This window comes from Carcharodon carcharias, chromosome 15, assembly GCF_017639515.1.
Source record: "Carcharodon carcharias isolate sCarCar2 chromosome 15, sCarCar2.pri, whole genome shotgun sequence".
Lineage (NCBI taxonomy): Eukaryota > Metazoa > Chordata > Chondrichthyes > Lamniformes > Lamnidae > Carcharodon > Carcharodon carcharias.
In genome coordinates, this window is record NC_054481.1 from 27,899,233 (window position 1) to 27,914,881 (window position 15,649).

Below are 15,649 nucleotides of genomic sequence, written 5' to 3' on the forward strand. Positions count from 1 at the left end.
TTTTGTCTATATTTGAACCAAGGCTGTAATGAGGTCAGGAGCTGAGCGATGCCTAGTTTGGGTTTTGCCAGGGCCAGTGAGCAGGTTATTGCTAAGCAATTGCAGCTTGATAGCGCTGTTGATGACCCCTTCCATTACTTTATTGATGATCGAGAGTAGATTGATGGGGCGGTAATTGGCCGGTTGGATTTGTCCTGCTTTTTCTGTACAGGACATACTTGGGCAATTTTCCACATAGCTGGGTAGATACTAGTGTTGTAGCTGTACTGGAACAGCTTGGCTAGGGGCATGGCAAGTCCTGGAGCACAAGTCCTTAGTATGATTGCTGGAATGTTGTCAGGGCCCATAACCTTTGCAGTATCCAGTGCCTCCACGTGGAATGAATCGATTGGCTGAAGAATGGCAACTGTGAAGCTCGGGCTTTCTGGAGGAGGCTGAGATGGATCATACACTTGGCACTCCTGGCTGAAGATTGTTGCAAACGCTTGAGCCTTATCTTTTGCACTGCTGTGCTTGGCTCCTCCATCATTGAGGATGGGGATATTTGTGGAGCCTTCTCCTCGAGTGAGTTGTTTCATTGTCCACCACCATTCACGACTGGATGTGGCAGGACTGCAGATCTTAGATCTGATCCATTGGTTGTGGGATCACATCTTTTTCTATCACTTGCTGCTTATGTTGTTTGGCACAATGAAAATCGTGGATGTTCAAGAGGCCAAAATTAGATGTGCAGATCTCTCAAAGGGTTGTGGGCTGGTGGAGATTACAGAGATAAGGAGGGAAGAGGCCACTGAAGGACTTGAAAATGGGTGAGAATTGTAAAATCAAGGTGTTGATGGACCAGAAGTAAACGTGGGTTAGCAGGCACAAAAGTGACCAGTGAACAGGACGTGGTGCAAGTTAGGACACTGGCAGTAGAGTTTTGGATGTTGACCTCAAGTTTATGTGAGGTAGAATATATAGACCACCCAGGAGTGCACTGATTCCAGAGGTAACAGAAGACATGAAATGGGGGTTTCAGCAGCAGATTAACTGAGACAGGTCGAGTTGGATAAGGATGAAGATTTTACATTTTGGGGAATGGGGATCCAATATTACCATTCCCAAAATGGAAAATACAATCCTAGCTATTGCTTCCTACTCTCTCCGGAGGCTGCCGAATCCCCGGTCCGGCCTCTCTCCGAAAATGCCCGAATTCCTCCGGAGGTTGCCGAATGGCCGGCGGCCGCTCTCCGGAAGTTGCCGAGCTCGGCTGGTCGGACCGCGCCGGGGCCACAGGAGCCGGATTGGTGCTGATCGATTCGTGCCCGTACTCCAGTTACACCGATCAACCGACGTTAACGCACTCGTTATCGGTCAGAGTCGGAGAGTGTGAACATGAGGGAAGATGTGCGGATACTGCTGGTGGGAGAACGTGAGTAAAACACAGACTTAAAATAGAGTGAAAGTACAGGGGGACAGAGATGGGGAGGGACTCCGGGTGGGGGGTGGGCAAGGACAGGGAAGAGAGAAAGGGATGGACTTGGGGGGGGTGGTGGGAGAGGCGGTGGTAGGGAGGGAGGGACTGGGAGACAAACAGAGGCTGGACTAAAGGGCATAGAGACTGGGGGAAGTGGAGGCAAGGGGGTAAAAAGATGTGATTTTAGTGTAATACTTTGGGTGGTCTCCACACACACGAGACTACCCGTGTCCTCATCCTCCCTTTCTATTTTCATTAAATTACAGCTCTGTTTAGTAATTACACAATGTAAGAGAGAGTTATAGTGTCTTCCTGTGGTACCAAAGTTGCTCCTACAGAATCACAAAATTGTTACAGCGCAGAAGGAGGCCATTTGTCCCTTTGTGCCTACACCGGCTCTCTGAATGAGAAATTCACTTACTGCCATTCTCCTGCTTTCTCCCCATAATCCTACACATTCTTCCTTTTCAACCGGATGGACCACCCAGCATTGATCTAGGCGCCAGAAATGACAACGACAATCTCAGCCCTGCTGACCCTGCAAAGTCCTCCGTACTAACATCTGGGGACTAGTGCCAAAATTGGGAGTACTGTCTCACATAGTAGACCTCACGGAATCATATCCTACAGATAGTGCCCCAGACACCACCATCCCAATCCCTCGGTATGTCCAATCCTACCAGCAGGACAGACCCAGCAGAGGTGGCGGCACAGTGGTATATAGTCGGGAGGGAGATCCCCTGGGAGTCCTCAACATTGACTTTGGACCCCATGAAGTCTCATGACATCAAGTCAAACATGGGCAAAGAAATCTCCTACTGATTACCACGTACTGCCCTCCCTCAGCTGATGAATCAGTGCTCCTCCATGTTGAACGCCGCTTGGAGGAAGCACTGAGGGTGGCTAGGGTGCAGAACATACTCTGGGTGGGGAACTTCACTGTCCATTACCAAGATTGGCTCGGTAACACCACTACTGACCGAGCTGGCCAAGTCCTAAATGACATAGCTGCTAGACTGGGCCTGCGGCAGGTGGTGAGGGAACCAGTAAGAGGGAAAAACATATTTGACCTAATCCCCACCAACTTCTCTGCCACAGATGCATCTCTCCATGGCAGTATTGGTAGGAATGACTACCGCACAGTCGTCATGGAGACAAAGTACCGCCTTCACATTGAGGATACCCACCTTCACGTTGTGTGGCACTACCACTGTGCTAAATGGAAAGATTTCGCACAGATCTAGCAACTCAAGACTGGGCATCCATGAGGCGCTGTGGGCCATTAGCAGCAGCAGAATTGTACTCGAACACAATTTGTAACCTCATGGCCTGGCATATCCTCCACTCTACTATTACCATCAAGCCAGGAGTTCAACCCTGATTCAATGAAGAGTGCAGGAGGGCATGCTAGGAGCAGCGCCAGGCATACCTAAAAATGAGGTGTCAACCTGGTGAAGCTACAACACAGGACTACTTGAATGCCAAACAGCGTAAGTAGCAAGTGTTAGACAGAGCTAAGTGATCCCACCGCCAACGGATCAGATCTAAGCTCTGCAATCCTGCCACATCCAGTCGTGAATGGTGGTGAACAATGAAACAACTTTCTGGAGGAGGAGGCTCCACAAATATCCCCATCCACAATGATGGAAGAGACCAGCACATCAGTGCAAAGGATAAGGCTTGAAGCATTTCCTAAAAACCTCAGCCAGAAGTGCTGAGTGGGTAATCCATCTCAGCCTCCTCTGGATGCCCCCAGCATCACAGATGTCAGTCTTCAGCCAATTTGGTTCACTCCACATGAAATCAAGAAACGGCTGAAGGCATTGGATGCTGCCACGGCTATGGGCCCTGACAATATTCCAGCAATAGTACTGAAGACTTGTGCTCCAGAACTTGCTGCCCTTCCCCCCCGCCAAGCTGTTCCAGTACAGCTACAACACTGGCATCTACCTGGCAATGTGGAAAATTGCCCAGGTATGTCAAGTACACAAAAAGCAGGACAAATCTTATCTACAAGGCACAAGTCAGAGTATGTTGGAATACTCCCCACTTGGATGAGTGCAGCTCCCACAACACTCAAGAAGCTTGACACCGTCCAAGACAAAGCAGCCCACTTGATTGTCACCACATTCACAAACATTCACTCTCCTCACCACCGATGCAAGTAGCAGCAGTGTGTACCATCTACAAACTGCACTGCAGGAATTCACCAAGGCTCCTTAACAGCACCTTCCAAACCCGTGACCTCTACCACCTAGAAGGACACATGGGCAGCATATAGATGGGAACACCAACACGTGTAAGTTCCCCTCCAAGTCACTTATCACCCTGACTTGGAAATATATTGCTGTTCCTTCACTGTCGCTGGGTCAAAATCCTGGAACTCCCTTCCTAACAGCACTGTGGTTGCACCTACACCACATGGACTGCAGCAGTTCAAGAAGGCAGGTCACCACCACCTTCTCAAGGCTAACTAGGGATGGGCAATAAATGCTGGCCCAGCAGCATAGCCCACATCACATGAATGAATGAAAAAAAAAAACGCTCTAATTCCCATTTGAATGCTGCAATTGAATCTGCCTCCACCACACTCAGGCAGTGCATTCCAGAACTTAATCACTCTCTGTGTGAAAACAGTTTTTTCAATTACTTTAAATCTGTGGATTCTCATTCTTGATCCTTTCACCAGTGTGTATAGCTTCTCCCTATTCTCTCTTTCCAGTCCCCTCATGATTCTGAATGCCTGTATCAAATCTCCTCTCAGCCTTCTTTTCTCCAAGGAAAATTTCCTAACTTCTCCAATCTATCTTCATAACCAAAATTCCTCATCCCTGGAACCATTCTCTTGAATCTTTTCTGCACTCTCTCCAATGCCACCACATCTTTCCTAAAGTGCGGCACCCAGAAACAGACACAGTTCTCCAGCTGAAGCCAAACTAATGTCCTACACATGTTCAACATAATCTCCTTGCTCTTGTACTCCATGCCCCTATTAACAAAGCCTAGGATACTGTATGCTTTATTAACTGCTCTCTCAACCTGTCCTGCCACCTTCAATGACTTATATGCATGTTCACCCAGGTCACTCTGCTCTGCCACTCCCCTTTAGAGTTGTACCCTTTATTTTATATTGTCTTTCCATGTTCTCCCTACCTAGATAATCATGAGAAACTTAAATGTTCAGAACCTTGTAAATAGCTATTGTCAATCAGCAGCTGAGTTAGATCTTTTTTATATACAAGATGGCAATGGATTTGGGACACTGCACCTCATTCCACAAAGAAACCTAGTGACTACAGCCTGTAGTTACATTTTGACAGTTGACATAACAAATTCTAATGTGAAATACTGACATGAACCCATCAGTTTCCTGATTCTCTTCCCAGTCAAATTCCGCACTCCACCATTTCCAGCACTGGTCACGTACTTGTAATCAGAGGCAAAATTCCTGCGTGCCTCTTGTTAATTGATCAGGGCTGAAGTTGCTTGAAGCATCCTGCATTGCCATCATGAGCTGGGATTGAACCTGGCCCTTTCCTGGTCTTTGGTGTAACAGTGACTCCATTTCAAACAAGTTCAAGTTGGGACAATGCTTTGGGACATCCTGAGGATGTGAAAGATGCAATATAAATGCAGTTCTATCTGTGTTTGTGCTTCAGTAATTTGCTCTGTGAACCCTGGGGGAAGCACAAAAACTTTAAAACTTTTTGTTTCAATTTAAAATAAGTGTAATGTTATTACACGTTTATTATGGGTGTGCTGGGTCTAAACTGAAGTTTAAAATGTCTCTCGTGAAAGCATAAACTACGCTTAGTGTAATGCATCCTCCTTGGTTCTGCAAATGATGCTTCTCTCCTCTCCATGTATGCAGCTAAAGTTGGCAAAACATCGCTGATCATGTCCCTGGTAAGCGAGGAGTTTCCTGAGGAGGTGAGTCAGAGTTTCTATTAAATAATGTGCCTTCCGTCATTTTCTTCCCCATCTCACCTGGAGACTCTCAGCGGTTACTGAAATATGTGTTCCAGAGGTAGCAACTATTTTCTGGTCCCCTCCACCCCCAATCCATATTCACTGCTGCCGATGTGTGCAAGTGAATGTTTAGGGTGATGGATAGCTTGCCAGTAAAGCAAGCTATTTTGTCCTGGAAGGTATCCTTGAAGCTACACTCATGCAGGCAATTGGAGAGTATTTAATCACATTTGTCATGCTCAGTAAAAGCATGAGAATATTGGACAGTATGGACTATAATATCATACTTTGTGAAAGTGGCTGTTATGATGGCTGCAATTTAACATGTGACTATGGATATTTAAACTGTGGACAGTATTCAATCCTATGGCCAATATTTAGTTAAACATGCAGCCACCAGTGTGAAGTTTAAACATCTCATTGTGTGAGGATGAACCAGCATTTGAGGAATATGACATCTCAAGAATGTTGACGTCCGAGTGCCATATTGAACAAAGGAGACTATTTGAGCTAAAGCGGACAGAGTTAAAAGTGAATGGCCATTCTCAAATGCCATTGTATCATGGTGGTCTGGACCCCAGAAGTGTTGACCCTGCAGTCATGTGACTGAAATGAACTGTCAGGAACTGCAGTTATAATACAGATTTGCTTTGTTCTGTGTGTGTGCACGTACCTGTGTGCGCGTGTGCACGTGTGTGTGTGTATGTGTGTGTGTGTGTGCGTGTACACGTGTCGCATCCAAAGCACCAGGAAACAGCTGAAAGTCTTCACGTGCAGCCACCATACCAGACTTGTTCCAGCTTCCAAGTCCACCTGAGAACTAACTTCTTGGCTATTTGTCTAGTAGAGGCTTTGCAGCTTCATGAGAATCCTTTGTTTCTAAATGACCTTCACTCCAACTAAAGTATCAACTCAACCAAGAAGACATCAGGCCTGCATCGATATAAAGACTGAGTTATAAATTTGATTCTATAGTTATGGCTTTAGCTTCATCTGGATCTAACCTTCGCTTGTGTGATAGTGTCAGTGAGACAAGTGATTGAGATGTTGTGTTTCAAACAGCTGGGGCAAGTATGTGTGATATTAAATAACCTTTCTTTAAAAAATCACTAAAAGGTCTGCTGCTGAAATTTATTTGAAACTAGGAAAAAAAATCACTCATGGTAAGGTAATACACACACATTACACAAACATCCTGGTTATAGTCTAGAGTGGACCACACAAATCCTGTCTGTAACACACTTGTGCCTTGTAGATGGTGGACAGGCGTTGGGAAGTCAGGAGATGAGTTATTCACCACAGAATTCTCAGCCTCAACCTGCTGTTATAACTACAGTATTTATATGACTGATCCAGTTAAGTTTAAGACCATAAGACGCAGGAGCAGAAGTAGGCCATTTGAGTAGGCCCATTGAGTATGCTCCGCCATTCAGTGAGTTCATGGCTGATCTGATAATCCTTAACTCCACTTTCCTGCCTTTCCCTCATAACCCTTCATTCCCTTACTGATTAAAAATCTGCCTATCTCAGCCTTGAATATATTTAATGACCTAGCCTCTACAGCCATCTGTGGTAAAGAATTCCACAGATTGACTACCCTCTGAGAGAAGAAATTCCTCCTCAACCCTGTCTTAAACAGGAAACCCCTTGCTCTGAGATTATGCCCTCTGGTCCTAGACTCTCCCAAAAGGGAAAGCAACCTCTCAGCATCTACCCTATCAAGCATCCTAAGAATCTTATATGTTTCAATAAGGTCACCTCTCATTCTTCTAAACTCCAATGAGTACAGGTCCAACCTACTCAACTTCTCCTCATAAGAAAATCCCTTAATTCCCGGGATCAATCTAGTGAACCTTCTCTGGACTGGCTCCAATGCCAGAATATCTTTCCTTAGATAAGGAGACCAAAACTGTTCACAGTATTCTAGGTGTGGTCTAACTAATGCCTTGTATAGTTTTAGCAAGACTTCCCTATTTTTATATTTCATTCCCTTTGAAATAAAGGCCAACATTCCATTTGCCTTCCCTATTACTTGCTGAAGTTGTATGCTAACTTTTTGTGATTCATGCACAAAGTCCCCCAAATCCCTCTGTGCTGTAGCTTTCTGCAGCCTTTCTCCATTTAAATAATGTTCAGCTCCTCTATTCTTCCTGCCAAAGTGCATAACCTCACATTTTCCCACATTATATTCCATTTGCCAAGTTTATGCCCACTCATTTAACTTGTCTATATCCCTCTGTAGACTCTTTGTGTCATCCTCACCACTTACCTTCTCAACTATTTTAGTGTCATCTGCAAACTTGGCGATAGTACATTCACTTCCCTCATCCAAGTTGTTAATGTATATCGTAAATAATTGTGGCCCCAGCACTGATCCCTGTGGCACTCCACTAGTTACAGGTTGCCATCATGAAAATGCCCCCCATATCCCAACTCTCCATCTTCTATTAGTTAGTCAATCCTCTGTCCATGCTAATATACTATCCCCAACACAACAGGCTCTTATCTTATTGTGATACCTTATGTGTAGTATCTTATTGAATGCCTTTTGGAAATCCAAATATATTACATCTACTGGTTCCCCTTTATCTATCCTGCTTGTTACCTCCTCAAAGAATTCCGATAAATTTGTCAGGCATGATTTCCCCTTCATTAAGCCATGCTGACTCTGCTTGATTACATTATGCATTTCTAAATGCTTTGCTATTATATCCTTCATAATAGACTCTAACATTTTCCCAATGACGGATGTTAAGCTATAGTTACCTTTTTTCTTAAACATCTGCCATTGTTCATCAACCGTCTTTTCTGCTAAACTCCTTTCCCAGTCCACCCCAGTCAACCCTACCCTCATGGCCTATGGTTACCTGTTTTTTGTTCCCCTCCCTTTTTGAATAAGGGTTTTACATTGGCAGTTTTCCAATCCTCTGGAACTTTTCCAGAATCTAAGGATTCTTGGAAGATTACTACCAGTGCATCCACTATTTCTATTGCTACTTCCTTTAATATCCTAGGATGCAACCCATCAGGTCCAGGGGACTTATTGGCCTTTAGCCCCATTAGTTTCCCTAGCACTTTTTCCCTTGTGATAGTTATGGTAATTATTTCCTCCCCACATTTTGTCCCTTGATTATTTAGTATTTTTGAAATGTTTTAATCTATTAATGTCTTCTACTGTGAAGACTGATTTAAAGTGTTTATTCAACTCCACTGCCATTTCTTAGTTCCCCATTATTATTTCCCCAGCCTCATTCTCCAAGGGGCCTATTTTCAATTTGGCCTCTCTCTTCCTTTTTATATACTTAAAGAAGCTCTTACTGTCTGTTTTTATATTACTTGGTCGTTTACCCTCAAAGTTTATTTTCTCCCTCTTTATTATTTTTTTGGTCATCTTTTGTTGGTTTTTAAAACTTTCCCAATCCTCTGGCTTACCACTAATCTTTGCCACATTGTATGTTTTTTCTTTCAATTTTATACTATCCTTAACTCCCTTGGTTAACCAAGGTTGGTTTATCCCCTTCCTCACTGGGATATATCTTTGTTGTGAGTCATGAACTATTTTCTTAAACATCTGCCATTGTTCATCAACCATCTTTTCTGCTAAACTCCTTTCCCAGTCCACCCCAGTCAACCCTACCCTCATTCCTTTGTAATTACCCTTCCTTAAACTTAGCACAGTTGTTTCCGACCCAAGTTTCTCACTCAAACTGAATGCTAAATTCTACCGTGTTATGGTCACTGTTTCCTAGGGGATCTTTTACTCTGAGATCATTTATTAAATCTGCCTCATTACACATTACTAGATCCAAAATAGCCTGGTCCCTGGTTTGATCCATAACATATTGTTCTAGGAAACTGTCCTGAATACAGTCTATGAATTCTTGCTCATCCAATGCCAATTTGATTTTCCCAATCTACATGAAGATTAAACTCACCCATGAATAATGTACTGCCTTTCTTACATGCCCTCATGATCTCCTGATTTATTCTTTGTCCTACCGCATAGCTACTATTAGGGGGCTTATAGACTACTCACCTTGTTATTTCTTACCTCCACCCATATGGATTCTACATCTTCTGATCCAAGACCATTTCTTGCTATCGTAATCATTCCATCTCATACTAACAAAGCTACCCCACCACCCTTTCCCTCCTGCCTATCTTTTCGAAAAGTCACATACCCCTGAATATTTAGTTCCCAGCTTTGATCTCCTTGTAACCATCTCTCTGTAAGATCATACCCATTAACTTCTTTTTGTGCATTAATTAATTAATTTTGTTCTGAATACTACATGCATTTAAGTAAAGAGCCATTAATCTTTACCCTTTTTTCCCCCTTTGACCCTATTTGCTGCTTTTTTAAGCTTGTACACTCTGTCCCTTCCTGTCACACTCTGGGTATGATTACCCAAATAGCTACCCTGCAGTGCTGCCATATTCTTTTGCTTTGTAAGCCTACAGTATCCCCTCTCCAGAACCCTCCTCCCCTCTATTTGATTTAAAGCCCTCTCTACAGCCCTAGTTATTCAATTCGCCAGGACACTGGTCCCAGCACAGTTCAAGTGAAGCCCGTCCCACCAGAACAGCTCCCTACTACCCCAGTACTGGTGCTGGTGCCCCGTGAATTGAAACCCATTCCTCCCACACCAATCTTTGAGCCACGTATTTAACTCCTTGACTTTATTTACCCTATGCCAGTTTGCCCATGGCTCAGGGATCAGCTCAAGAGATTATCACCTTGGAGGTTCTGCTTTGTAATTTAACTCCGAACTGTTCAAATTCTTTCATTTCTAGTCCTATCAATGTCTTCACTACCAACGTGGATGACAACAACCTCCGTTCCCACTCCAAGTTCCTCTCCAGCCCTGAGGAGATGTCCTTAATCCTGGCACTGGCTAGACAACACAGCCTTCAGGACTCACGCTCCTCGTTTCACAGAACAGTGTCTGTCCCCCTAATTATACTGTCCCCTATCACTACTACATTCCTATTTCCTCCCCACACTTGAATGGCTCCCTATACCACAGTGCCGCGGTCAGTTCGCTCATTCTCCCTGCAGTCCCCGCTCTTGTCCCCGCAGCTTGCAAGAGACTCATAACTGTTGGGCAATTGCAGGAACAGAGGCTCATTGAGCGCCACCCCTGTGTCCCCATACCTGTTTCACCTCCTGTCCCTGTTAACAGACCAAATTTGAATTACCTAATCTGAGAGTTGTGACCCCCTGCTCGAGCAAAGTGTCCAGGTTACTTTCCCCCTCTCTGATGTGGCGCAATGTCTGCAGCTCAAACTCCAGCTCCTCAACTTGGATCCAAAGTTCCTCGAGCTGCAAATGCTTACTACAGATGTTTTGCTCTGGCCCACCTTGATGTCCAGCAGCTCCCACATGCTGCAGCAACAACATATCACCTGTCTTGTCATCACTATCGCATTTTATTTAATTTATTAATTAATTACTCCAGCATCCCTGTTCTTTATAGTTGAAGAATCCCCTGCTATTTACACTTTGCTGGTGTAAAAATAATTAATTACAATATCGCTTTTATACTCTTTCAAACTGTGAAACTCCCGCTCTCCTCTCATTTTTTCAAATTGTGAAACTCCTGGCTCTCCTCTCACTGTTTCAGATTGTGAAACTCCCGGTCTCCTCTCGCTGTTTCAAACTGTGAAACTCCTGGCTCTCCTCTTGCTGTTTCAAACTGTGAAACTCCTGGCTCTCTTCTTGCTGTTTCGAACTGTGAAACTCCCGCTCTGCTCTCGCTGTTTCAAGCTGTGAAACTCCTGCTCTCCTCTCACTGTTTCAAACAATGAAACTCCCACTTTCCTCTCGCTGTTTCAAACTGAAACTCCTGGCTCTCCAGATAGCCTGGCTCATGTTGAGATCAAAAAAAAGATGTTAGGCGTCTTGAAGAATATTAAGATGGATAAGTCCCCAGGGCCAGATGGGATCTACCCCAGAGTACTGAGTGAGGCAAGGGAGGAGATTGCTGGGACCTTGACAGAAATCTTTGTATCCTCACTGGCTACGGGTCAGGTCCCAGAGGACTGGAGAATGGCCAATGTTGTTCCATTGTTTAAGAAGGGTAGCAGTGATAACCCAGGAAATTACAGGCCCTGAGCCTTACATCAGTGGTAAGGAAATTATTGGAGAAGATGCTTCGTGACAGGATTTACTACCATTTGGAAGCAAATGGGCATATTAGTGAGAGGCAGCATGGTTTTGTGAAGGGGAGGTCGTGTCTCACTAACTTGATTGAGTTTTTCGAGGAAGTGACAAAGATGATTGACGATGGAAGGGCAGTGGATGTTATATACATGGATTTCAGTAAGGCCTTTGACAGGGTCCCTCATGGCAGACTGGTACAGAAGGTAAAGTCGCACGGGATCAGAGGTGAGCTGGCAGGATGGATATAGAATTGGCTTGGTCATAGAAGCCAGAGGGTAGCAGTGGAAGGGTGCTTTTCTGAATGGAGAGCTGTGACTAGTGGAGTTCTGCAGGGATCAGTGTTGGGACCTTTGCTGTTTGTAGTATACATAAATGATTTGGAGGAAAATGTAACTGGGCTAATTAATAAGTTTGCAGACGACACTAAGGTTGGAGGAGTTGCAGATAGTAAAGAGGATTGTCAAAGGATACAACGGGATATAGATCGGTTGGAGACTTGGGCGGAGAAATGGCAGATGGAGTTTAATCCGGACAAATGCAAGGTAATGCATTTTGGAAGGTCTAATACAGGCAGGAATTATACAGTAAATGGCAGAACCCTTAAGTGCATTGACGGGCAGAGGGATCCTGGTGTACAGGTCCACAGGTCACTGAAAGTGGCAACACAGGTGGATAAGGTAGTCAGGAAGGATATGGCATGCTTGCCTTCATCAGCAGGGGTATTGATTATAAAAGCTGGGAAGTCATGCTGCAGCTGTATAGAACCTTGGTTAGGCCACACTTGGAATATTGCGTGCAATTCTGGTCACCACATTACCAGAAGGATATGGAGGCGTTGGAGAGGGTGCAGAGGAGGTTTACCAGGATGCTGCCTGGTCTGAAGATTATTAGCTATGAGGAGAGGTTGGAGAAACTCGGATTGTTCTCACTAAAGCGACAGAGATTGGGGGCGACTTGATAGAAGTTTACAAAATTATGAGTGGCATGGACAGAGTAGATAGTCAGAAGCTTTTTCCCAGGGTGTAAGAGTCAATTACTAGGGGACATAGATTTAAGGTGAGAGGAGAAAACTATAGAGGAGATGTGTAGGGCAAGTTTTTTACGCAGAGGGTAATGAGTGTCTGGAATTCGCTGCCAGAGGAGGTGGTGGAAGCAGCTGCGACAGTGATGTTTAAGAGGCAGCTTGACAAATAAATGAATAGGATGGGAATAGAGGGATACAGACCCCGGAAGTGCAAAATGTTTTAGTTGACGGGCAATATGATCGGCGCAGGCTTGGAGGGCTGAAGGGCCTGTTCTTGTGCTGTACTTTTCTTTGTTCTTTGTTTTTGTTCTTTGTTTTAAACTGATCACTTGTGACCCCAGGATATTAATGGTGGGTATTCAGTAATGGTAATGCCATTGAATGTGAAGGGGAGATGGTTAGATTCTCTTTTACTGGAGCTGGTCATTGCCTAGCACTTGGGTGGCATAAATGTAACTTGCCATTTATCAGCCTAAGCCTGGGTGCTGAACACTGTGTAATCATCAGCAAACATTCCTATATGAAAAGTGATCACTAACATAAGGTGTCAGAAGCAGCCAGCAGCCAAGAAACTTGGTTGAGTACCTCAGCACGAGTCACTGGCTTTGGTAGAAGATCTGGAGTGGGAGCTTCCTTATTTTGTAAGGTATCCAATCCGAGCTGTATTTACTTTCCTCTGTTGAAAGAGACTTGGAGCCCTGAAAATGCTGCGCTTGTATATGCGCAATTGCTGATAAAGGACTGCACTTCTGTCCCAAGAGGAACTTGGCTGGTGTTTGAATGTAAGAGGCTGAGATATGTACTCTTCATATTTACTCTCTGAGAATACACAGTCCTGTACTGTGTAATACACAGTAATGTTTATTTATTTTGGCTATTCAGAATGTGATTGAAACAATATTCAGGTTATTTCTATTCAGTGGTTTCCCCCACCCTGGGATTGGAACAGCCACGTCTTCCTTCAGGGCGCTGCAGGCCACAAAGGATATCTCCGTGGCTTCCTCTCAGTCCCTCCTTCAGCAGCTAATGAGATGTAGGCCTGGATAGGACTCAAAATCTAAATTTTCAAAGGAAAATAAAACTTTAACTGAATCCTCTTGTTTCTTGGTCAGATCCGACTTGTCATTGCACCTCAAGAGTTGTTGAAAATGGGCACTGAGTTACATAACCTTTATTTAGGGAACCAGAGGTCATCGTCATTGCTGAAATAAATCTCATGTTGTGGCAAATGCTGGTCACTGTGACTATCTCTTTAAACTAAGGTTGTTCACATCCTCAGTGCTGGGTTGTTGGGCAGAATTGGCTGACTCTCTCACTTATGAATGTTCAAATGATTCCTGTATTTATGGTTTGTCATTAGGTGCCAGCACGTGCAGAGGAGATCACCATTCCTGCAGACGTCACTCCAGAGAGAATTCCCACTCACATCATTGACTACTCTGGTATGGTATCTGTGTCTTCAGCTCAAAGGGACACTATCACCGTGGAACTGTAACTAGCGATGCTGCCTTTTATGTTGCAATTAAGTATTTTATGATGTCTGCCATGGCTCAGTTGGTAGCACTCTTGTCTTTGAGTCAGAAGGCTATTTGTTCAAGCCCCACTTCAAAGACTTAAGCACAAAATCTAGGCTGACGCTCCAGTACACTGCTGAGGGAGTGCTTCACTGTCAGGCTTGCTGTCTTTTGGATGAAGTGTTAAACTGAGGCTCTGTCTGCTCTTGCAAGTGGACGTAAAAGTTACCATGATACTATTTTGAAGAAGAGCAGGGGAGTTCTCCCAGTCTCCTGAACAATGTTTATCCCTCAACCAGCATCACTAGAAAGAGATTATCTTATTGCTGTTGCAAATTAGCTGCTGCATTTTCCTACAGTACAACCGGCTGTTACATGTTGGGATACAATTCCAAGTGGTCATTCTTCATGTTTGGGCCAGGACAGTGTGTGACACTATATTACTCAAGGGTGACTGACCTTAAGCCCGATGCTTGATAATGATCAGGAGCTGGAATCCTGATCCCCCTACCCGCCCTTTCCTAGTCCAGGGTTTGTTGTAGCCCCCTGATCTCTGTCTCAGCTGTGATCAGCCAACCTGGCACAGCCTGAAGGTTAAGCTCCTGAGCTTAGGTGGAAACCAGCTGGACAACTAGGAGAGCCTCCAGACTCTGTTTGGTAACAGATTGATCCAGTTCTTGAGAAAGGTGTGTTTGTGCCCTAGCCTTTCCCATTGCAGGCTTGGTACATGTTATTGACATTAGGCAGGTGTGAAACGTGTGTATTTGTGCAAAGTGTGTAATCTCTCTTTGTTTGTTGCAGCATCAGAGCAGACAGACGACGAGCTCCAAGATGAGATTAATCGGGTAAGGACCCCCCAGATTCATGGCTAGTGCCATATTTAATAACTGTGTGCTCAGTCCTTTGGCTGTTATGTAGAACTTCAAAAAGACAACACATTTATTCAGGTAAAGGAGGGAAAAGTCAATTTGCAATCATCCCTGATGAATGGGGAACATTGCGCTGGTTGCCATGTATTACTGCGGTTACCTTTGCTTTGTGAGATACCGTGAATGATTCATCTTTGTCTTTTACGTACGAACATATGAAATAGGAGCAGAAGGAGGCCATTCGGCCTCTCAAGCCTGCTCCGCCATTCATTAAGATCATGACTGATCTAATTGTGTTTCGAATTCCACATTCCCATCTACCCCCCATAACATTTGATTCCCTTGCCTAACAAGAATCTATCTACCTCTACCTTAAAAATATTCAGTGACCCCCCACCTCCACCGTCTCCTGAGACAAAGAGTTCCAAAATCTCACAACCCCCTGAGAGAAAAAAAATTCTCCCCATCTCTGTCCTAAAAGGGCAATCCTAATTTTAAAACAGTGCCCCCCTCTAATTCTGGACTCACCCACAAGAGGGAAAATTCTTTCCACATCCACCTTATCAAGACTATTCAGGATCTTATATACTTCAAGTCACTCCTCACTTGTTCTAAACTCCAGTGGAAACAGCCCAGTCTATCTAACCTTCC

General features: G+C 44.4%; 1 protein-coding gene across 1 annotated transcript in view; it reads left to right on the forward strand.

The window, feature by feature from the left end:
• Positions 1 to 1,264: 1,264 nt before the first annotated feature.
• The window catches only part of rhot2 (ras homolog family member T2), a 44,210-nt gene continuing 29,825 nt past the window's right edge, over positions 1,265 to 15,649 (forward strand). Inside the window, exons 1-4 of the mRNA XM_041206436.1 lie at positions 1,265 to 1,414; positions 5,331 to 5,389; positions 13,976 to 14,057; positions 14,931 to 14,974. Coding sequence (XP_041062370.1) covers positions 1,378 to 1,414; positions 5,331 to 5,389; positions 13,976 to 14,057; positions 14,931 to 14,974 — 222 coding nt within the window. The 5' untranslated portion in view covers positions 1,265 to 1,377. The remainder of the gene's footprint in view (positions 1,415 to 5,330; positions 5,390 to 13,975; positions 14,058 to 14,930; positions 14,975 to 15,649) is intronic.